The sequence below is a fragment of the Phocoena sinus genome, chromosome 2, assembly GCF_008692025.1.
Source record: "Phocoena sinus isolate mPhoSin1 chromosome 2, mPhoSin1.pri, whole genome shotgun sequence".
Classification (NCBI taxonomy): domain Eukaryota; kingdom Metazoa; phylum Chordata; class Mammalia; order Artiodactyla; family Phocoenidae; genus Phocoena; species Phocoena sinus.
In genome coordinates, this window is record NC_045764.1 from 99,417,324 (window position 1) to 99,442,370 (window position 25,047).

Here is a 25,047-nt window from a genome sequence, read left to right on the forward strand (position 1 = left end):
CTTTTAGAATTTGACCCAAATTGTCAAGCAAATCTATCTAAATTTATATTTTAAATTATTAGAAATAACAGATCTTTAAGGAAAGAATAATATCAACAGTAGAGGGTATTCTCTGAGTTTTGGAGGAAGGAATATGCATGCAGACTCAACCACTAAAGACAGTTTTGCAGGTCAGTTGTTAGGGTGCCACATTCAAGCTTGGGGCAGAATAGAACCACACTGCACACCATTCGGAGCAACCAGGCAGCATGAATTTGTGTGAGGAATTTAAAGTCATCAGAGGTTTGCTTTACCAAGTTCTCCCTAATAGCAGTACATCTGTTTTATTTCAAAGCTATTTCCTGTTTCTATATTCACTACCTAGGAATCGACCCTTTCTCAGAATTCGTAAGTATTTACTTATATAAAGACTAAAAATCTGTAGATATATAAACATCATGTTTATCTGACATGAAAACAGGTTTTTAATGTAGACTGGGTATGCATTTCAGATGTTTATGGTATTTCTAAGAGTAAGTGGATATAGAAAATATTTATAAATTCTGAGATGTTCGTTGTCTGGTTCAAAGCATTTTTTTTAAACTTTGCTTTTAAACTTTTAAAAATACATCAGTGTCCTTTTATATCCATGGGGGTAGGTGAAATGTTGAATTGGAAGACTAATTCAGTAAGCAGTCATAGGAAATTAACTGTACAAATCACCTGAATTAGTGGATTTTCTGAGAGATTAATCAATAATGAAAGATATTTATTTAAAAAAGAAAACTACCCATATATCACTCCCATTTTTTGTTAGCTGAAAGCTGCAATACAGATTAAAGGATTATGAAGGTGCAAACCTTGGAGATGAGGTAATTGGAGAGTCATGAAAGCTGAGTTTTAGACTTGATTTAATATTCCTGCTTTCATTTTTTTCTTATAAAAAATAGAGATAATGTTACCAATCTCATGGGGATATTTGATCAAATGATATACAAACATACTTAACAAAGTTAAAGTGTCTGGACATGTGTAGTAACTCCAAAAACTATTTTTACTTTGTTCTTACAAGTAAATAAATTAATAATATTAATTTGATTATTATGAGCAACAAACAATACACTTATACATAGAACTTAATAGACTGCCTGGCAATTTTCTAAAATCACTAAAAACTTGATATAGGATTTTGAAAATCATCAAGCCCAGGACATATAATAGATGTTTTTAGAAAATCAAATTTCATATGAAGCATAAACAATTTAGTGTATTTCAGTCAAATTTCCATTCAGCACGAAGGTGGTAAATTGTAATAACGGCTTCTCCATTTTTCCAAGCACAAAATGAATATAACAGTGAAACAACATTAATTTAAAATTCAGAATTGAATAGAACCTCAGTATGTGTGAATAATAACTATTAAACCCCAGCATGGTCTTTTGAGCCTAGAACCAATAGACAATATTTGTCCAGCTGATTTAGCATGCACTGAAACAAAAAGCTGGAAACGGAAGAGCATCCATGGAAGAAAAGGTGCCAGGAAGGAGGTTGGCTTCAAACCAAAAGGCCATGGATGAATTTTGCAGGCCCCCTCTTCATTGCATAAAGTTGCTGTAGATGATAATGGATCTGGGGAATGGAGCTAGGGTATGTACAGAGTTCTGGATTCTAACCTCCTCAAGGTACTTATTCTTGGACCTCCAGGTACTTTACTCATCCCCAGTCTTTTTTTTTTTTTTTTTAAAGATTTTTTCTTTGATGTGGACCATTTTTAAAGTCTTTTGTTGAATTTGTTACAATATTGCTTCTGTTTTATGTTTTGGTTTTTTGGCCACAGAGACATATGGGATCTTAGCTCCCCAACCAGGGATTGAACCCCGCACCCTCTGCATTGGAAGGGGGAGTCTTAACCGCTGGACCGCCAGGGAAGTCCCTCAATCCCCAGGCTTGACGAAAGAAATTTAAGTACTTATATTCATTGTATGGTTTTCCATTTCAATTCTTGTGTTTGAACAAAATTCAAATGTTCAAAGTTGCCCTATAAATCTTTTACAGAAGGTATTCTGGATCTACCTGGATACATTTCCGCAATGTGCAGGGAGTATGGTTTCTCTTCCAGCAAAAGGAATCTTACTTGATAGTTGTTGGTGTGGAAATTTAGAAGTAGCTCTCAGAACTAATATTCCTAGCGGTTTTCACGTGGTTTTGGTTTATCACTTTAACGGAAATTTCTATCAGCTTGTATTAAATATCCCCATAGGTTTCCTGCTCAATGAAAAGGCTTCTGAAAGCCCTCATGATTTACCTAATCATTGCCATCATTAAAAGCTCTTAAGGCCTCTTCAACTTTTGTCTCTTCTATTGCCCCAGTGCTGCTTTTCTCTTCAAGCTAAAACACTTCTAAAAAGCTGGAAGGTGTGCTATTGAGAACGAAAGACAGAAATGGCGAGGCGATCTGGCACATTGTTTGGATAATTGCTTGAGAAAAGGTTAATTACTTACACAGGGGTCGATAGAGGAAGAGGGTCTCTGTGAGATGTGTATGTGGAATGCGTGGACGGAAGGCCCCAGCATCTGAGTTTGAGTTCTGGGGAGTCCTGGCCAGGCGACCTCCACCTGCTGGAGGAGGGACGGGGCGGGGCTAAGACGAGGAGGGAGGTGACGCACCAGAGACCCAGATCTCCCCGCTTCGCGCCCGACCCCCACCGAGGCCCAGACCGCAGCAGGCTCCTCCGGCTGCCGCTCGGTGAGTGCTGCGCTGAGGCCGGCTCGACCTCCTGACGCCCACCCAGACCAACAGGCTCTTCACGATCGGGAGTGGGGGAGGGCGTCGGGCTGAAATCCTTGAGCTGGAGGCTGGGGGTAGACAAAGGATGGGTGTGGGAACCGGAGGTTCGGCTCTAAATAAGAGGGAAAGAGTACCGAGGAAGGAGATCAAATCAGAACGCTGTTGGCTGGGGGTGTAAATGAAACAAAGACATCCTGCATTCAGAGCGGAGGAGGGAAAGATGGAGATGGCCGGAGAGGCTGGTGTCTGCCTCTGGCCTTTTTCGTCAGATTTTGCAGGCTTTGCTGTCTCAGCTCTTTGTAGTACAGGGTTTTACATCTGAGTGGCTTTTTAAAAAGCCTTTCCTTTACAGAAGTAGATATTGGGGATTATAAATATTTCGGTTTCAGGGAAGAAATGCATGCCGCCACCACCTTCTCCCCCCGCCCCCCACCTCCGCGCGCTCCCATAGAAGGGTGGTCAAAAGAGGGTTTGCATAGCCACTGCCTGCAGTCTCCACCCTAACGTTCAGCAGCTGCAGAGGGAATTTGCGTGAATATTTGTTCTCTTGTTCTGCAGGCTTCTGGTTGCGTGGAAGCCAACATTCAGGACAGGTGACTCCCCAGACTAGGTTTCTTCAGTCTCCTTCACCTGTTCTGTTTTCTCTCTCATCACCCTTCGATTCCCCAAATTCGAACCTCCGGAACAGTAAGGCAATATTGCCAACATAATAATAGCAATCTGGGTGGCTGTGTGTCTGGCATTGTTTTCAGTCCTCTTACATGTGCCCTCACACTTAACCTCAGAGTAACCCTATAAGACGGATGCTTTTCTCATCCCTTTTTGCAGAGAAGGAAGTTGCATTTGCCCAAGTTCGCCCTGCCAGCGAACTTGGGCAAATGTGGTGCAGCAAGAATCCTTCCCAGATTAGAGGGCAGGCCTGAGCTGTGTGTATTGATGTTCCCTTGTACCACGCCTAAGCTTTCTATGCTTCTTTACCATTTGTGTCTTCCAACTCCTTCCCCTGAGCCTTTTCTTCACCAGGACTAGAAAAGTCAAGATGTCACTCTCCCTCTCCCTTTCTCAAAATTGAGGCAAATTTTTTTGTTGTTTGTTTTTGTTGGTTTAAGGGAGGGAGAGAGTGGTGGGGTAGGCGTAATGCAGAGCTTCCAGGGAGCTGTAAGGACAATAAAAAATGAGTGAGAAGTGCCATTATAGTCTAGTCTTCCCAAGAATGTGGGGACAGAGGGAATTGGCTATCTCAGACAGACTATTCTGTTTCTTTAATACCTTCTCACAGCTGATGTCCTGGCTAGGGTGGACACATAAGGCCTAAGCAAATCCTTAAGAATTTTTCATTGCAGTCCCTTCCTGGGAGGTCCTTGAATCACTCCCTGGAGTGATTACATGATTGTATCATCACAATTGCCAGTTGTGGCCAATCGATACATGTTTGGTCTTTTTTCTGCAGGTTAAAAATGGTTGCCAGGATGGTTTCTACCATGCTGTCTGGCCTCGTGTTTTGGCTGACATTTGGATGGACTGCAACAGCTGCTTATAGCCCGAGAACCCCTGACCGGGTCTCAGAAACAGATATCCAGAGGCTGCTCCATGGTGTGATGGAGCAGCTGGGCATTGCCAGGCCACGGGTAGAGTATCCAGCTCACCAGGCCATGAACCTTGTGGGCCCACAGAGCATCGAAGGTATTTACTGTGTTCTGCCAGTTTGCAGTTTCCATTAGCAGTAAAATAATTAATGCATATTGAAGAAACTCTACTTCCTCCTTCTGTTTTCCCTTTCTTCTTATGCTACACAGTATATAGATACATACATACACATGAGAATGTAAGTCCTGTGAGGGCAGGGACCTTATCTAATTCACAGCTGTAGCCCTAGCATCTAGCACAAAATCTGGTACATTAATATTTAGTAAGTGAATGAAGGAGCATCTAGCATTATCACTAAAAAAAGATTAGAACCCAGACCCCATGTCTTCTCCCAAACTGATCTTTGGGAAATTGTGTCCCCAGCTGGCTGCCTCTGAGCCACTGCCAGCCAGTATTTGTAAAAGATCTTCAAAATATAGGACCTAAAAGATCTGATTTGATTCTTAGGGATGATGTCAGATAAACCCAAGGGAACCAAAAGAGGTACTGATGTTAAGAGTTTATGTCAATAACTTTAAAAAAAGTTTTTTTAATATAACAGATGTTAAGTTAACTGTTTTAGGGTGATAAGACCATTTGCCACCTGAATTCCTCTAAGTTTCTGGCAATATGATTGTAATACTCTTATTAGAAAGTGATACTTTTTTTGTTTAGTGATTTACTTATAGAGAGAATTGGAATCGCTCTTATGAGGTGGTGATGAACAGCTCTTAAGAGCAGGTGCCTTATTTCCATGCCTTGCTTTGTATCCCTCTGATTCTGAATGCTCTCTTTCTCCACCGAGTTGGAGCCCTAAAGCAGTAGCATGGTTCATTTAGTCTGAACACAAAAGAGCACTTCAAGTGTTTGCCCACAGGAGTGGGGCCTAAGGAAAAACATGAATTCTTTCTCTGAGTTTTGTCAAAACACACACCCAGAAAATACTATTTCCTGTGCATTGATTTTGTATAATTTTGTCTGAGTCTATAATTTTCTAAAACAGCTATCTGCTTTGGGGGTCCTGGGAATGCCATGGATATTGTTGATATATGATTCTCATTTCTGTCTTGTTACCCATAGTTTTAAACCATTGAGTAAAACTAACTCTGTGGAGTCGTTGTCTATTTAGGCTGACATTTGATTTCAGGAATGGATTAACACAGATGATTTGAATCAGAAGCATGCAAATCTAGCACAGGGCTTGAGGCAGAACAAATCAGACAGAGCTTCACACCACCCCTTCTGGGGTGAATCTAAATCCTTTCCAGCATCTGCTGCCAACTCTGGCTTCAAATACACATACCCATTTCAGACCAGCTCTTTCAAGACAGTAAATATCTGCCCTTTTGACCAGTAAAAGTGCTTGATTAGTCACCCAGCTGTTGTCATGGAGACGGCTTTCTAGGTTTCCATTAATACTGGAGGCCTGATCATCTGTGTGGAAAAGAAACAGCAACTCCCTGGGCATCAACAGCCTACGTGTATCCACAGCCTCCTTTCCTTTACTCAGTAGCCAGCTATTCAGCACCGGCTCTGTGCCGGCCACCATGCAGGAGACTGAGGCAGCTCTGCCCTAAAAGTTTCTCAGTCTTGCGGGGTGGGAGCCGGGAGAAGTTATTACGGTGTATCATGGCCAGTGCTTTGATAGATGGACAGGCAAGCTGCTGCCATGGAAGTAAAGAACACAGTAATTTATTCTGCTTGGGAGTTGATGGGGGTGTCTGTAAGGAAATGCTGTTTTGAAGAAGCAACATTTGACCTGGGTTTTGAAGTTTGAATAGGAATTCATCAGGGAATGTCAAGTGAAAAGGCATTGGAGGTGTGAAAGAGCATGGATTAGAACAATTCAGAATTAAAAACTGCTTTCATTATTACCTTGGGGTAATGTGACGTCATAGCCATGCTGGGTCTCCTCAGTGTCTGTGGAAGGGATGAATATCGGCTTGTGTTTTGGTTTTCTATTACCACACATTTAGCAGCTTAACACAATACCCATTGATCAGCTCACAGTTTCCTTTGGTCAGGAGTCAGGCATGGGTTAGCTGGGCCCCCTGCTCAGTCTCATCAGGCTGAAATCACAGTGTTGACAGGAGATGCAGTCTTGGCTGGAGCTTGGGGTCCTCTTCCAAACTCATCTAGGTTGTTGGCAGAATTCAGTTTGTTGCTGTTGTGGGATCAAAGTCCCCTTTCTCTTGCTGGCTGTCAGCAGGGTCCCTTTCAGCTCTCAGAGGCCACTCTCAGGTTGGTTGTAAGCCACTGACCCTCTCACAACATGGCAGCTTACTTCCTTAAATCTGGAGGGAGAATATCCCTTTAGTCTGCTAATCATAATACAATATAATTATAGGAGTGACTATCTCATTACTTTTGTCAGTTTTCAAGGGAGTGATAGCCCACAGGTCCTACCCACACTCAAAGACAGAGGATTACGCAGGGCGTGGACACCGGTAGGTGGGAATCTTGGGGGTCATCTTAGAATTCTGCCAGCTGGGTGCAAGCTAACAGGGAAACAAAATAAGCCTGGGATTTTTCCCTGTCCTGGACTTTGGCATTTAATTTATTGGGTGGTCTAATATTTTCTCATGTGAGTGTAGGATTGTTTCAACTCATCCGTTTATTTGCATTGTCTCTGCTGACATTCATTCATGCTAATTCCCAGGTGTCTGACAGATACATGGGGTATCTTCCATATCCCTTCAACATTTATTTTAGTATTTTGTTATGAAGGACCAAGTTAGAAAGTTTTTCTTTCTAATTTTTATAGAAAGAATATGAGATATATATATATATATATATATACACACACACACACACACACACACACACACACACACACACATACATACATATATTCTGGTGTGAATTTTAATGCACATTTAACATAAACTGTTCCCAAAGATATCTGGATTTAACCGGCAGCTCCATCATTTATCAGTAATGTGACCTTGAGTGAATTACTTCTTGAAGCTTCCATTTAGCTTGGGGGTAGGATTTAAATTTCTTCACCTGCAAGCAGGTAATATTCCAGTTCAGAGAAACAAAAGTAAAGTTTTAGCATACTCCAGCTATTCTACCATGAAATCATTTCTAAATGAATCATCATTGTCATTTTAGGTGACTATTACTGGACTCTTCAATTCTTTGCATGCAGCGCTGTTCATTGTCTAATAAGTGGCACATGGAAGACAATTTCCTCTTATTGTGTCTACTCTGATTAATTAGTTGTATAATCCTTAGATTAATCTCACTATTGAAGATGTATATAAGCTCTCAAACATAGCATTATAAACTCTCCTTTTAAAATAGGATATAGTCATCAGTGTAACTTACTATTAGGTCACTGGGGTCATATATCCCGCTAAAAAAATATTTCCTCCTTTGATCCCATATCCCTTCGAGTTACTCTACCATTTTTCTTCCACAGCAGCCTTTCCACACATGCTAATGTACTTCCTGACCTCCTGTCCTCTCCTAGTCCATTGTAGTCCACTGTTCTCACCACTCATTTGTCAAGTCAACAAGCATTTTTTGAACGCTAGGTACTGTTTTAGGTACTGAAGAAATGAACATGAACCTGAAAGATTGGCAGGACAAGGGAGATAGAGTCATTACATAAAGAAATAAGTAAAATATGTAATAAGTCAAATGGTCATAAGTGCTATAAAAATATAAAGCAGAAGAGGGGGATGGAGGAAACAAAATAGGGGCAGGGGACTCCTCACTGGGAAGACAGGCAAAAATAAGAGTTGAGAGAGTCAGCTGTGTGATCCATGACCTTCTAGATGGAGAGGGCTGCAAATGCGAAAGCCATAAGGTTAGAGCAAGGAGGCTAGTATGGCTGTAGCCCAGGACTCAGGAGCGCAGGAAGAGATGAGACTGGGGTAAGGGCAGGAAGGGGAGGTGGGAGGTGGTGTGTGGGGACAGATCGTGTCATAGGGTCTTACAGTCCTACAGCGACTTTGGCTTTTCCTTTGAGCGTGTATCTGAAGCCGCTGGAGACTTTGGACAGTGATGTGATCAGCCTTCCTTTGAAAAGGACCACTCCAACTGCTGTCTTGAAAATACTCTGTAGGGAGGGAGGACTGCAATGGGGGAGATGAGTTAGGAGACTAAGGTAATAATCCAGGTGAGGAGTGTACTATCATGGCAGCTAGAGAAGTGGCGAGGTATGGTCAGAGGATGGATATATTTGAAGTTGGAGCCAATAGGATTTGCCGGTGGGTTAGAGGTAGGAACTGAAAAACAGAGAGGAGCCAGGGGTGACGCCAGGATACTGGCATGATATCCTGGAAAGGAACTTTCTTTGTTTTTTTTGTTTCTTATTTTTGGCTGCGTGGGGTCTTCATTGCTGTGCGCGGGCTTTCTCTGGTTGCAGCGAGCGGGGGCTACTCTTCATTGCGGTGCGCGGGCTTCTCATTGCGATGGCTTCTCTTGTTGTGGAGCCCGGGCTCTAGGCGCGTGGGCTTCATTAGTTGTGGCACACGGGCTCAGCAGTTGTGGCTTGCGGGCTCTGGAGAACAGGCTCAGTAGTTGTGGTGCACGGGCTTAGTTGCTTCGCGGCATGTGGGATCTTCCTGGACCAGGGATTGAACCCGTGTCCCCTTCATTGGCAGGCGGATTCTTAACCACTGCCGCCACCAGGGAAGCCCTGCACAGGTTAATGTTGAGATGCCTTTTAGGCTGTGCTTGTGAAGGCCAACAACTTCCTTGCCCGTTTCACCTGCACTCTGCCTTCGTCCCTCCCAACCTCCCTGCAGCCCCACACCCACACCAGTGTCTTCCCTCCTCCAGGCTCTCACCTGTTCCTTCCACTCTGCGTATACCTGTCCTCCTCTGCAGGGCTCAGCTTCAAAGTCATCCACTCAGAGAGGCCTATCCGGCTTCTCTGAGTGGCCCCCATTCTCTGCCACAGAGCCCTTTTGTTTTTTTAAAACTTTATAGCATTTAAAAAATTTATAATGAATGTTTGTTTCCTTGCTTATTTATTGTCTGTCTCCCCACTGGAATGGCAGTTCCATGAGGCAATAGCTATTTTATTTACTGCTTTATACCCAGACACATAGTAGGCACTTGGTAAATATTTGAAGAATGAATCTATATTTGAATAAATATTTTAAAAATAAGTATATCTGGCAGCAATAAGTACATAAATTCTATTTGACTTCTGGATCTTTTGAGACTCTATTCCTTTCAGTTCAAGGAAAATATTCCATTTCTGTTCTGTGTTTCAAAAAATCTACCTAGAGGTTTCTGCCAGGAACTCAGTGATAATGTGCTTGGCAAAAGGTCTATTTACTTTGACTATGACTGATCACCAGGGTGCAAGGTTTGAACCTTCTGTACAGGGGCCTATTGAGAAATGGGAAAGGCTTTTTGCAGTTATGGAATGAAACCAGCAGGGGGCCAACTAGACTTGAGGCAATAGATAGAGGATTCCTGAAACCTGGTACACAGCCTCCTGGTTGTTAAGTCACTCGTTGTTAAGCCAGCCTTCTGGTTGACCTGCTCTAAGTGGTCCCTGGGGAGGAAGCATTTGCCCAAAACATCCTAAGAGGTTGAAGGTTATTTTTCACTTCTCCGTAGGTACCTTAAACATGACTTGGTAAGGAGCATCTTTCAAATGTGTAAATTCTATTTTTTTCTTTTTTGAAACTTCATAAATAAATGTATTCCTTTAATTACAATTGTAAAGATTTTTGATGATGTTATAAACATTGTGAGGATTAATCATACTTTGCCCCCAAATTAACTGATTTTACATAACCTTGCATATAGTGTAGAGAAAATAATCATGGAGTTAAAAAATTTGTATGAGAAACATCTTCTAGCATGAGAATTGCTAACCATTAAGTAATTAATGGAGAGTTGTGGTTTGTGCTCATCTTCTGTCTGGGGAAAAAGAGAGACTATAGGGCTTCCCTGATGGCGCAGTGGTTGAGAGCCCGCCTGCCGATGCAGGGGACACGGGTTCGTGCCCTGGTCCAGGAGGATCCCGCATGCCGCGGAGCGGCTGGGCCCGTGAGCCGTGGCCTCAGAGCCTGTGCTCCACAACGGGAGAGGCCACAACAGTGAGAGGCCTGCGTACCGCAAAAAGAAAAAAAAAAAAAAAAAAAAAAAGAGAGAGAGACTATATTATTAAAGGATGGTCATCAAATGTGTAAATTCTTAACCCAAAGCAAAACAAAAATATAAAGTAAAGACAAACAGGCACCAACTTGTTTTATAGAGAAGAAAACACGCTTGGATGGTAAAGAAAAGCGGGGTTGAGTCTTTTTTTTTTTAAATACATCTTTATTGGAGTATAATTGCTTTACAATGGTGTGTTAGTTTCTGCTTTATAACAAAGTGAATCAGCCATACATATACATATATCCCCATGTCTCCTCCCTCTTGCGTCTCCCTCCCACCCTCCCTACCCCAGCCCTCTAGGTGGTCACGGGTTGAATCTTAACCATACTATTTATTAGCTGTGTGTGATCTCAGCGACTGTTCTGGAACCTGGTTTTCTCATAGTGGGGCTTCAGCCCGCTCTCACAAGTGGGTTCCGTTAGTAACTGAATGTAGGCCTGCCTCCTCTCTGTGGATGTCAGGAACACGCTTCCAGTCTTGAATGGCTTTCCCTGATATTATTTTGGGTGACTCCCCCAGCGAGCAGTGCAGTTCGGCTGTGTTTCAGTGCACCTTGTATGTCAGCAGTGCCCACCTCCCTCCAAGCTCAAAGTGGCTCATTGGTCCCTATGACATAGCTAAATGGCTACTGCTGTTATCCCCAGAAACAAACAAAGCCACCAGCTCTCCAAGGGATTGATTCAGAGAGCCATTAGCTATGGGATAGAGATGCGTGGGAATCAGAAGTGGCTCTGCCAGCTGACACTAATGTTAGCTTTTGATGAATCCAACCGGAAAACATGCTTCAGTCCTCAGAATAGCAGCCTCAGGTAAAAGAGGGTCTCCTCAATACCACTGGTTCATTTTCCCCACCATTCTAGACCACACGATAACCCCAGATACCAAGCCACTTGATGGATCCTGATTAAATTTAAACCAGTATTGCCAAACCTAAAAATATCAAAATTCCTTTTTATAACACTAACTTTTGGGCTTCATCTTTCTTATTTTAAAATAAAGAGAACCAAGATTATTTTCTTAATAAATATCGGGGGAGAGTCTTTGTAAGATAAGGTCTATTTGAAGGGGCACATCCTAAGGAGTCTCTACTTGGCCAACCTTTGGCCTCGTAAAGGAGCCGTAGTGCCTCCACTTGGCCACAGGGTGGCAATGGTTGCTTCCCATTTGAAGGTTGGAGGGAAGAGTTGTTAATATTGAACAACCTACCTGGGCCTCTCAGTTTCAGGCTAGCCTCTCTCGGCATTTGGAGGAAGGGGTGGGGCTGACTCTTGACCCGGGTGTCCTGACTAAAATCTCTCTAGGTTATCCTCATCCTGGGAGAGCCAATGAGAGCAATGGGCTTGAAGGGTTGTCTTTCAGTGGACCAGGGCCTCCAGTTTGGCCCATGTCCTTTGGGGTTCCGTTGAGACCACCCTGAACTCAAATCCTTAAAATTTCCCTGGATGATTTCCAGTGTTTTGTCTTAGGCAATTGCATGGTTAGTGATAAGAAACTGAAAAGGAATAGGGGGAGGTCTGTGTTTTTTTTTCTGGTGGCGGGGGGAGGATAAGGAGATGAAAATGATGACTTTGTTGTGTTTAAGGTGCCCTGGGACATCCAGGTGCAGGTGTGCAGAAGGCACTCAGATGTATCTGACACAGGAGAGCTGTCTGGGTAAAGGAAGGGGTTTGGGAGTCATCCCCATATTAGTGGCAGCTGATGCCATAGAAATGGATGAGATTACCTGGGTGGGTATCAAGTAAGAAGAGCAGGGGCTTCCCTGGTGGCGCAGTGGTTGAGAGTCCGCCTGCCAATGCAGGGGACACGGGTTCGTGCCCCGGTCCGGGAAGTTCCCACATGCCGCGGAGCAGCTGGGCCCATGAGCCATGGCCGCTGAGCCTGCGCGTCCGGAGCCTGTGCTCCGCAACGGGAGAGGCCACTGCAGTGAGAGACTCATGTACCGCAAAAAAAAAAAAAAAAAAAAAGAAGAGCAGACACCTGAGAAAAGGCCCGGACGACTGAGTCTGCAGGGCCAGATAGAAGGATCTGTGAAGGAAACCAAGAACGATTGGGCATTAAGGAGGACCAGTGATGTGCAGTGTAAACAAGGAGAGTGTCTCAGGAAGGGGCAGTGGTCACCTTTGTCAAAGTCAGCAGAGAGGCCGTGTGAAATAAGGACCATTGTGTGTGAAGTGTACACTGTGTGTAGCAACACGGAAGTTCCCGGGGGTCTTTGGGCAGAACGGGTTCTGCAGAGTAGTGGGGCCAGAAACCACAGTGCAGGAAACAGGAGAGAAGACACGATATAAACATCTGTTCCAGAATGTCGGGTAGTGGGGAGAAGAATGAGTAACAGTTGTGGAAGGTTGGGGGGCTGGTGATGTAGAGATGAGGAAGGTTTCTGTGTAGGTGGTTGTTTTAGAGATTTGCACTTGTTGAAGTGCTAATTGGCAAGACCCAAGAGAGAGTTAAAGATGTGAGATGAAGAGCAGATGACTGAGGGGTGAACATTCCTGGGGAGGTGGGAGATGAAACCGGGAGCTCAGATGGAGGCCTGGATTTAGGTCTTTCCTCAGCTGGGAAAAAAGGGAAGAGGCAGAAGTATGTCGGGATGCTGTGAAGTTCATGTTTGCCCCTCACACTTGCTTCCTTGATTCAGGCAAGGAGGGCAGGTATTCATTCTTTGCCACATTTTACAGATGTGGAAGCAGAAGGTCAGAGAAGTGACTTGTCCAGGGTTGCAGCTAGTATTTGAATGTGTTTCAGAGCCTGAGCTGGACCCTGGTGTACACTTCTTACGCTAGTTGATTAATGGTGTGGTTGAGGACAGGCTTGATCTTGGACCAAACTGGGGAAGTAGGTTTATCTTTAAGGATGATCCTTGTTCCTGGGCTCATTATTGATCTTTCTTTGAATTTGCTGCTCTATATAGACTGCCTGTGAATTGGCATTTATGATGAGGTTGCTGCTTGCCTTTTTCACCAGACTGTAAGATCTGCAGGAGCAGACACAATGTCTGCCCTGCTTTTTGTATCTGCAGAGCCTAGACAGGGCCAGGCACATAATAGATGCTCACAAAATATCTTTTGAAAGAACCTCTCACTGTATTTGCTCTTTGGAAACACCATTGACCTCTGAGATGCCAGCAGGTGAAACTAGAGTTAGATCAGTCAAGATCATCCAGCCTATAACTATATGTTGAGCATTTTATTTTATTTTTATTTTTTTATTTCTTTGGCCACACCACGCGGCTTGTGGGATCTTAGTTCCCCAGCCAGAGATTGAACCCCTGCCCTCTGCAGTGGATTCACGGGATCGCCAGGAACTCCCTATTTCGAGCATTTTAACCCTAATAATTTAAAATTCACTGGCTCTTCTCCCACCTACTCACTTAGGACCTCAGCTCCTGCAAAGTGCCCTAAATCCACGTATGATTCTGAACACAGAGCATTGAGCTGTTACAACCTCAGGGAGCCTGTCGTAAAGTGTTGGGTGGTGAGGGCATGGGGAGCCCTGTCAGTGTACCCCGTCAGTGTGCCCCTAAACCCTGGAGAGTTTTAGGAAAACAGAGCTTTCCATTTTATTTCTCACTGTTTCCAGCAACACCCAGCCCCCCCACCTTGCTCTCCATAGATCACAGGAGAGGTTGCACAGGGAGAGAAACCTAACTAGGCATCAGGCACCGTAGGGGTTAACAATCCCTCCCCCACCCCGCCCACTAACCACAAAGGCAGGACTTATCCGTGCCTCAGGGTCTGTGGGCCAGACTCCTCCTTCCTTTGGTTTGAGCTTTTCCCCAGGAGGCATCTCAGTTCCTCCTGCAAATAGCTTCTGGCTGGTGTCCTCTCAGACACAGCTGCCCTATCTGAAGCCCAGAGCAGGTTCAAGCTGGGACCTCGTCACCTGAGACTTGCCATCTGGAGACAGGGCAAGGCAATAGCAGCGTTCTGAGTCACCACAGGACATGATTTCCACAGATAATGGACAAAGCAGATCACACACATATGGGAAATGGAATAGTGGTAACAAAATCTTATATAATACTTCATGGTTTGCAAAACTACTTTCCCAAACCCTGTCTCGTTTGATATAACCTTTCTAACAGTGAAAAAAAAGTGTCAAGTTGCCCACAATCACACAGCTTGAGCTTTTCGATCTAGTTGGCAAGCCAGCTGTGTTAGGTTTGACTGAATTTCTCCAACCAGCTGTCTTCCATCCCCGTAGACTTGGCTAATCCTGTGATATTTAGCTGAGAAGCTGTTATGATGCTGGGAGTCGTGGTAAACCACAGGCGGGTTGGGGCAGATGGTGTTTCAGGGACGTGAAGCTTCAGAAAGCAAATTTTCCGACAAACTGCCCTCTTGGAACAAATTGATGCAAATACCTTGGGCACCACGGTTCATAAAGCAAGCTGTGAAAGCCGGCTGGGAGGGTTTAGCAGACCACAGCTTGGCACCACGATGAAAACTAAGTGTGACTTTTACCCATGGTGTGCTATGGGACTGGAGTGGCAGAAGGGGCACGTGGTGTGGATGGTGGGGGAGGTGAACATCACGTGGTGTAGCAGGAAAAGCACCGAGGCTCGAAGCCCAGGGGTTTGAGTCCTGGCTCAGACCCGCCATTGTGGCACTAAGCAAGTCCCTTAAACTCTATGAAGTTTCGTTTCCCAGTCTGAAGATGGAGGTAAGCTACCCAGGCCATCTCACAGGGATGATATAGCAGTCAGGTTAAATCATACATATAAAAGTGTTTGGGACAATATGAGATATTACTCATATGGGAAGCATTGTTGTCATGGTCATTACCTGTTTCATTCTACCATGTATATTTCTAGGTATAAATGGCTTCAGGGCTGGAAGATGGTCATGTCTATGGTCATATCCTATGTTCCCTGTTCCCTGTGTCCTCCTAGGCTTGGCCTGGGGAAACTGCCCACCATAGCTGCATGTAAGACTTTGGAGGAACCAGTACTGTCCCCATCCCCCCCAATCCCCCCACCCCCAGTCCTATGAAGTGCTCTACTAGTGTTGACCTTAAGAGTTAGGAACATGTGACTATAGTGAAGAGAGATGCTTCCTAAAAACCAGTAAATAGCAATTTTTCCGTACCCAACCATGCTCTGTTCTATTTCTTATCCTTATGACTATATGTCCTGTGTTTGGCCATGACATGGGTTATAGAAACATCTTAAAAGTCAAGAGGACTGACTGTTTAGTCAGCTGCCGAGCCAAGAGCGAAGCACGCTTGTGTGCATGTAGGAGATGCTGGTGTGAGAATGGTGTGCAGACGGGTTGGAAAGCGTGTTCTCAGTCGCTTGAGAGCAGACTGTCCACGTGCTGGCGTGACTAGCAGGCCATGATCAGTATGCTTCCCTGAACCATGCATCCTATCAAAATATCATCTAACACATTTCCATTTTTACTGACTCCATAAGTAATTACTGAGTGCCTACCGCATGCCAGGTGCTGTAACCTTGATACATTTTCAAACCAACCAACACACATCTAATTTTTTTACATAGGATCTTTGTGAAATAAGAGTCAGTCATTATCTTCTCTTAGCCTGTTAGTAAAAGTTAAACTCCGACCTGAGGAATTGGGTAGTTTTCCCGAGGATCGGGGACGGAACAGGACTAGACTGCCTTTCCCCTCACCCCATCCCCGAATGCATTTTCCGTCAGTGCTCCAGAGGGGTGAGAATGAGAAAACACACGCAAGATCAGGAATGATAAACTGTATTTTCATACACCCACTTGCTCCAGTGGAGTGGGTCAGTTAAATGGGTGTGATACAGACTGGTATCCGCGGAGCTGCAGGGGAGCGGCCGGGCCCGTGTTCTCTTAACTGTGACTATAGCAGCCCTTGTCTGAGGAGCTTGAAGTCTAGGTGAGGGAAAGGGACATAAAAACAGAAATGCACACTTTCCACACGCTGGGATAGGAGCTGAGAGTCCAGAATGTGGCTCTCACAGTCACCACGCAGGAGCTCCGAGGGGAGGTAAGGCGTTGCCCTACGCACCCCCCAACCCCGCAAAAAAAAAAAAAAAAAAACGCTGCAGGTCAGTTGAACTTGAGCTGGGCTTCCTTGAGGAAGGATCTTGTGGATCATGGGGACTCAGGTTCAGGCAGGAGGAGGCGGGAAGAAATAGACATTTTATCCAGAATGTGTTGAGTGCAGGGTGGTTAGGGGTGGAGGGGAGGTGACAGGAAAGCTGGTCACTTTGAGGGTTGTCACCGAGTTTTTCTACTTAAGAGCATCCGGGGACAGGGGTACATGGTGCGTGTGACTCTGCCTGTCCCCCTTCTCTGCAGAGTGTCCTGCACCCTCCTCTGTCTCCTTGCAGATAAAAAGGCTGCCCCGAGCCTGGCTGACAACGGCGGTGGTGGTGGTTTTAGGTGGGAGGTGGGTGGGGTATTTCTCTGTGTCTTGGTCAGATACGTGCGCATCAGGCACCAACACCATTGGGATCTCGGGGGACGGAGGTGGGTGTTGCTTCAGTCACTCAGCACGTGTGGACGTCAGAGAGAGAATCGAGGGAGCGTGCCTCCCACCGTGCTCAGCACAGGCTGGATGGTCTGTGGACCAGCTCTTTCCTCTAGCTGCTCCACCTGTTCTGTGTTGGACACACTAGATCGTAAGCTCTCAGGTGGCCAGAGGCTGACCCCTCCCAGCACTTCAGAGGACGCTGGTGCCCAGTGGGTGTGGCACACCGTGCAGTGAGAACTTTGGCATGGTGTTTGGCCTGAGCAAAGCAGGGTGATACTCCCCCCAGGGCTGGAAACAACCAAGGTGACAGGCTCGGGGCATTACTGGCCATCTCCCCCGGAGGCCTGTCCGAGTTTATCTGCGTGAGACAGATTGTGGCTGGGGAGATGGTCAGTCCAGTAGAGTGGCCTGCCCTGTAGAGGCCTAGGGGACCTTCCTGGTCCGAGAGCTCAGCAGGCCTGTGTCAACAAGCCTGGCACGGTTTGGACGAGATGTGAGTGACTCACGTTCTCCACCTGAGCAGCAAGAGTGGCTGGGCCTGCTGGGAGGAGTCCCTTTGCTGTAAACTACCGCAGACACCCGTCTCCTGAACTGAACCAGCGGGTCGCTTCTCCAGTCTCTTGCTTGCCTGCCTTCTTTTTTTAATCCTTCAGCATTTGACGGGAAGGACCACTTGTTGAGTTTGTCCAGACTCTGAATAGCCCTTGGTCGCTGGAGTGTGCAAAAATATGGCAACAGTGCAGGTGCTATTGCCTGAACATGTTTCCGAAGGGAAGGGTAAAAGAGCAGTTCTTCTGATGGTAAATGATGCATTTTACTAATATCAGAAGGATTCTTTGTTTTCACATGGGGTCAGTGAAGAGGATTTTTGGCAGTTGGTTCTCATTGAACTGGGTCTGTATACAGCACTCTGGAGCCAGGTCAGCGCCTCTGGCTTCTTTTTACAGGCAGAGTTGTGGAGCCTGGGGGTCTGGGCTGTGCAAGACGTGCCTGCAGGCAGGAAGTGGTCAGCTCCTCCCAGCTCTCCAGATCCAGGCCTTGAGCAGAGTAAGCTATCGGTACCTGGTACCCACGCAACCCTCTCTGCAGCCCGCCTACCCACCCAGGCCTCCCCACCCTGCTTCAGAGCCTTCATCTGTGGTCCAAGATGAGTCAGATCTCATCCCTCACCCCCACTTACAGCACCGAGGAGAGCACGTGATGACCGTCAGCCTCCCTCCGATTTAAGCAGAGATGCACACGCAACACCTGTGTGTCCTTTGGTGACCTGTGTCCCCCTCCAGACCCCAGGGTGGACCCAGTGGGCAGTGTCAGGACAGAAGATCAGCTTTTCACCTACATTAGCCCCAGTACTTAGAACATTTGCTTCCATGAGTTTTTGGTAGATTCAAGAATTCACTTTTTTTCATCCTATCAACCTGATATTAAAGCTCTAGAATCTGGGGAGAGCACATCAAAGCTGACTTGACTCCAAATGTACGTTTGAAAAAGGTAATTGAGGTTAGTTAAAAGGTTAAGAAGCTCTCTTTTTATAATACCTAACAAAAGGAAACACAAAATTGAATACGTAATAGTATTTTTCCTTTAAATGTGGTTCTAGGGGAAGAGAACTAATGTTTATTTTGCATCTACTATGTGCCAGACACCATATATATATATATATATATATATATATATATATATATATACATGCTTACTTTTGCCCTCAGAAATCTTATGCAGATGCTGCTCTCTCACAAGGGCAAGTTGATGTGCAGAGTTGGTGAGTAATTGGCCAGGACTGACCAGCTAAGGGGGATACAGATACAGGTCTGGATTCAAATCGTGTGAGTTTGACTTGAGAGCAGGGTTTTCACTCTCAGCACCCGTGACATTGGGCCAGAGACTTCTCTGCTGTGAGGGCTCCATCTCTGGCACCTGCCCTCTACATGCCGGCAGAACTCCCTGACTTGTGACGACCAGAACTAATGTCATCTGTGGGTCAACATCGCCCCCTGTGGAGAACCACTTCTCTGCAGGCTTTATTTTTCCTGGTGCAGCACATTTCAGAAGGAAATTTGGGGTACCTTTAAAGACTCTCTAGGTGGTATGGACTACTTATATTTACAGTAATTTTTCTTATTATAAAAGTAATTTTAAAAAAGTAATAAAGGCCACTGTGGATGATTTGGAAAATAAATTATTTACAGTCTTACCACGGAGAGATACCTACTTTCAACATTTATTGTGCTTCTTTCCAGTCTCTTTTTCTATGCATATATATGTAATTTTTAAAAATCATACTGTAAATATTTTTTTATTGAAGTATAGTTGATTTACAATGTCGTGTTAGTTTCAGGTGTACAGCACAGTGATTCAGTTATACATACATATATATATTTTTTCAGATTCTTTTCCCTTATAGGTTATTACAAAATACTGAGTATAGTTCCCTGTGCTGTACAGCAGGTACTTGTTGGTTATCTATTTAATATGTAATAGTGTGTATGCATTAATTCTAACCTCCTAATTTATCCCTCCCCCCATACTGTAAATATTTTAATCTGGATTTTTATACTTAATATGATATCAAGAGCCTTTTTGTTTATCATTTTTAAAAATCACTGTAATTATTCTTAGTAACTGAATTATATTCTATTATATGTTTATCCCACGTTCAGTTAAGTATTCCCCAAATACAGGACATTTAGAGTTTGTCCCCATCAAAAACATTGTTTCAGTGATCATATTTGCATATGAATCTTTGTGTAGACTCCTGATAAATTCTCTAGGGTATATATTTCTATGAAAAGAAAAATTGGGTCAAGCTCCATGCATATTTTTAGGCTCCATTTCCTACCTACTGTCAGATTGATTTCTGTAAATGTTGGAGTAATAGGGCTGCTCTCTCTTCCTCTGTTTGTGGGAATCTTGTCTCCCTTGTGAACTATAAGTATTACCTTTTAAAATCTTTTGACAGGCAAAAATGACACTCATTGTTTCAGCTTGTATTTATTTGATTACCAGCAAAACTGACCATCTTTCCATCTATTATGTAGCTATTTGCTTTTCATATTCTCCAAAATATTTGTTAATAAGGTGCGTTGTTCTTTATTAGATCGGACTGTGACTAACCACTTTCAGATTTTGCCTTCTTCACAGTGAAGGCTTATAACTGAAGTTCCTTAAGCTTTTTAGCAGCAGTTGAAGGGTTGGACTCTGGGAAAGGATTGGGAGAAGAGATGGAAGGGAATGCTTGTGTATAAATTGGAGATTACCTAAATGAGAATTAACTGAACCCTGAAGTTGGCAGGAGAAAACGAGAGAATGGCTTATGCCTGAGGTCCTCAGACAATGAGAGGAGGTAGCTCAGAAATACCTAGTCAGAGATTTCCTGGGTTGGCCACCAGGTGGTGCCATTGGCCTGGGACAATTTGGGATCTGGTCTGGGAGGGTGGGAGGAGGGTCATAACAAGTGGTCACAGGTGAGTGAGGTGATAAGGCGGCTGAATGCCAAACACGGAGGACATTCACCTGTTGGGTGTTTGTGATTAACCTGCCAGTGATCACAAGTTGGCATGGTACGTGTGTGGGTGTGTGTTTATGTGTGTGTGCAGAGGAGGAAGGGAAGGTTAGGGCTGGTTATTTTATTTTATTTTATTTTAAATGTTGAATCTTCTTTTAATTAATTAATTTATTTATTTATTTTTGTCTGTGTTGGGTCTTCGTTTCCGTGCAAGGGCTTTCTCTAGTTGTGGCAAGCGGGGGCCACTCTTCATCGCGGTGCGTGGGGCTCTCAGTGTCGTGGCCTCTCGTTGCGGAGCACAGGCTGCAGACGCGCAGGCTCAGTAGTTGTGGCTCACGGGCCTGGTTGCTCCGCGACATGTGGGATCTTCCCAGACCAGGGCTCGAACCCGTGTCCCCTGCATTAGCAGGCAGATTCTCCACCACTGCGCCACCAGGGAAGCCCAGGGCTGGTTATTTACTTATATATTTATTGAGATATAATTCACATACCATACAATTCACCCATTTATGGCATACATTTTAATGGTTTTCAGCATATTCACATCACCACAGTCAACTTTAGACCATTTTTATCATCCCCAGAAGAAACCCCATTCCCCTTAGCCAGCACCACTCCTTCCATCTCTGCCCGCCTCATCCCCTCCCTTTACTTCCTATTCCCCTTTCCCAACCCCTGGCAACCACTAATCTACTCTATGGAGTTGTCTACTCTGGACACTTCATATAACGGGATCGTACAATGTGTGTCTTTTGTGATAGGGGTGTTCTCTGGCTGCTATTACTTGTCCCAGCCAACACTGCCCCAGCTGACTTTGTAACAAGGGGCATCAGAGTAGCGGGATAGACTGTTTCAAGTGCTGTGACATTTCCAGGCCTGTTAAGATAGAGAAAACTACCGAGAACAGCGATATTCTCACCCGCTGGGTAATCAGAATCAGCTGGGAAGCTTTTAGAGTTAAAGATCCCTGGCCCCCAATATCTCCAGGAATGTGAATTTGGTAGTTCTGGGGAGTTGGGGCTGCTGAGGATTTTTTTTTTTGGGTGCCCCAGGTGATTCCAATGATTGTCCAGCTGTCAGCAATGGACAGTCAAGTAATGGAGAAAATGAAACCTGGTTTGGAATGGAGGCATGAGAAAAAAAAATGACGTTTCCCTGCAGACCAGCTGTACCAGCTGCAGCTTCAAATCCACTGCCTCTCGTGGGAAGGGAGCTGCACGCTTGTGATCACCACGTCCACACGCTACGGGGCTGGTTCATGTCAGAGCGTCATCTTTGACTCGGCATGACAACAGCGCATTTTTTGAAGGCCATCAAAGCCGGTGACATCTGCCTTATTTACTGTTCGGCTGGCAAATGTCTGCAGTGGGGTGTAGCAGAAAGAACACTGAATTAGAAGCCAGAAGCTCACCAGAATACCCCACTGAATACTCCCTGGGGCTCTTGTGAGCATCTGGTGAGAGTAGGTGAGAGGTGTGGCCTACGGCATAAATTAGGGTATTGGAAGCACAGGACAAGATGGGGCTTCAGAGAGCATCTTGTCCACCTGCCTCGTTTCACAGTGGAGAAAATTGTGGTCTGGAGAGGTGAAGTTCCTCCCTGAAGGTCACATACCAGCTGTTAGCAGTGCAGCGGGGACTGGGGCTGGGGGCTCAGGTCCTTTGCGGCCTTCTTTTCCCACTGTACCTTCTCCGCATCTCTCTCTTTTGGGACTTGAGGAAAATCCTATGCAGTTGCTTGTCATTTTCAGAAGCGAGGAAACCCAGGCCTAATTTGTCCATGGTTCCAGAGCTAATTGATTTATATTTGCTTTGGATAAGTAGGAGTTAAAATAATGGCAGATAAAAACTCCACAGTGGTATTCATGGAAGGCTTTTAAGAACAGCTCAGAGAAGATCCAAGCTTTGTGAGGCCTGAAGCTTATGTAATTTGGAAACCCTCTTTAGGGCAAATAACACCAAATTACAAAATTAGGTCCAGGGCCTTGGAAGCAGTTTATGAAAATGTGAGGTTTTGAATCTTCAGCTTCATTCACTTCACTGTAAATCCACCTCTAGGAGCAGTTATAGCAACTAGTCATGTGTGTTCTGCTAGAATTTTTTGTTTGTATAAATAACACATAACCTGCTGAGAACCGTTTAGTTACCTCCAGTCTCACAGAACGGAGGCCATTCCATCAACGAATATGTCTTGAATAGCTGCTGTACGTAAAGAATACTGAAGGGGGCAGTTCCTTGGTGGCTTAGTGGTTAGGATTCTGGGCTTTCACTGCCGTGGCCTGGGTTCAACCCCTGGTCAGGGAACTGAGATCCCACAAGCTGTGCGGCCAAAAAAAATACTGAAGGGGACAGAGAGAGGTAAGGAGGCTACAGTCTCACTTAGGAGATGAGGCTCCAAAGCATAATAATAAATCCATAACAATTTCTTCACAACTGTGGGCTGGGCCAGGGATGCCTAAGGAAACCCAGCCTCTATCTGTGCCTCCAATTTGGGTCTCAGAGACCCTTCTTCCTCTCGTAATCATTCTTCTGCCTCTATCAGGTGGGGAATAGACATCAACATAAGTAAAACCCTTGGGATTTCTGGATGAAAAGCTTTTCATGGTGTAAATGACATTTCTGTGGTTGCACACCCCTCCTCAACTCACCCCAAAGTCCCTTAAATCTCAAATCACTGCCTTTAAATGAATTAAAAGTACATTTATTCATCAGGGCCCCTTCTCCCTAAAACTGTGCCTGATGCCACTGAAGTAGTTAGAATAACATGAGTATCTTGAATAATCTCTATGCAGATTCTCAGGATATTTATTTCCATTTTGGTAAGGCATCTGTCTGTGCCCAATTCTGTTTTATTTAATTGATCATATCAGCATTAACTCCTGTATTTAAAAAAAAAAAAAGAGTGGTTTTTGCCACTTTCTGAAAGATATAACATGGCTACAGAGATAAATCTAGGGTCACGAGGGGACCTAGTTTAGTGGAGGGTGTTTTTGTGATGTTTGTTTTATTTCATTTTTTATTGTTACACTTAGTTTTATTGAATTCTTAGAGAAGGAAGGAGTCAGAGCTGTGAGTCCCATTAGGTAAAATCAAGTACTGTTCGTGTCTTATCGAAATTTCCCTTTCCATTGGTGGGAGAAATGGCTGAGCCCTTGGTATCATCCAAAGCTCACTTTGTTTTTCGTGGCAGTTTTATTATTATTCAGAAATGAGCCTTCTGGAACGTTAAAGCACGAAGGGGCATTAAAACCTTGGGAGGGTTTACAACATCTCCTTGAAGTGCAGGGTGGAGTGTTCTGAGCCCCTGGTTTGAGGAATGGCTGGATCCTTCTGGTGTCATAACCAATCCCATCACTCTTGTGACCTTCCCTGTTTTGAATCATGGATTTCAAACATCCTCAAAAGCTCTTCTCCGGTAATTCCAAAACTCTTAACAAATCAATCCTAAGAAAAAATAAACAAATATGCAGAGGAGCAGAAGGATATTTAGGATATGGTTCTAATTAAAATTTTTAAGTTTTCCTTCTCAAAATCTCGTATAAGACATTAAATATGAAAAAAACAAGGCTCGGAGTAGGAAAGCAGTCAAGGCCATTACCAATAGAGATTTTGAACTATATAGTAACTAAATAGTTTGTTTTTCTTCTTATTAACACCAAGAGAACCAAGTCATGGCTGTAGCTTTAAAATACCGAATGGCTGTCTGTTGAATTGGGCATACATAACGACGTATCATATAAGATGCAAATCCATCCTCCATCAGCCTATGAAACAGTGAGCCTGCTTGTTGTTAGATGGCTTCTAGTACAGGGATTACAAAAGAAGCACATCTCGTGGGCACTCTCAAACTGCCCGAGGTAGGTTGGAACCATCTAGATGCCTGCCTGTCGCAGGTACCTTGTGACGATCCAGTTTGCCAATTACCCAGGCCCGTTTACCTCTGTTCCAACTGTGCTGGCCCTTTGACTATTTCTCTGTTTGTTGACACCTGAATCCAAGGGGAAAGAAACGAATATTTATTAAGTGCTATGTTTGTACAAGTTAATCTTCTTAATGAAGTATTATTATCACCTCTGTTTTACAGAAAAGGAAAATGAATATTTAAAGGGGTAAGATAACTTGTCCAGGATCACATTAAGTTTTTAAGTATGGAGCACATGTATTGTAAAATTACAACAACTTAATATTTGCCAAGATCCATGCAAAAAACCTCACAAGGTCTATATTTTATTTTTTTAGTTTTTATATTTTTATTTTATTATTTGTTTTATTTTTTAGTTTGAAATTAAATTTGTTAAATTATTTTATTATTTTAAAATTTATTTGATTTTTTTATATTATTTATTTATTTTATTTTTATTTTATCCTCATACCAACCCCTTCAAATTGGCATTATTTGTATTCTCATTTTACAGATGAGGTCATACAGTAGTGTGATGGAGCAAAGATTCAAACTCAAGCATTCAGACTGCAGAGCCTCCACTTTTGCCCACCATGCCTCACCTCCTCTGTGAACTTGAGCTGTCCACACAGACCCCAGCCATGGGTGACTACTAC

General features: G+C 44.2%; 1 protein-coding gene across 2 annotated transcripts in view; it reads left to right on the forward strand.

Moving 5' to 3' along the window:
- Positions 1–2,614: 2,614 nt before the first annotated feature.
- The window catches only part of SCG5 (secretogranin V), a 54,751-nt gene continuing 32,318 nt past the window's right edge, over positions 2,615–25,047 (forward strand). For both annotated transcript variants that reach the window (XM_032623545.1, XM_032623546.1), the window contains exons 1-2: positions 2,615–2,725; positions 4,218–4,450. In XM_032623545.1, the coding sequence (XP_032479436.1) occupies positions 4,225–4,450 (226 nt within the window). In that variant the 5' untranslated portion in view covers positions 2,615–2,725; positions 4,218–4,224. The remainder of the gene's footprint in view (positions 2,726–4,217; positions 4,451–25,047) is intronic.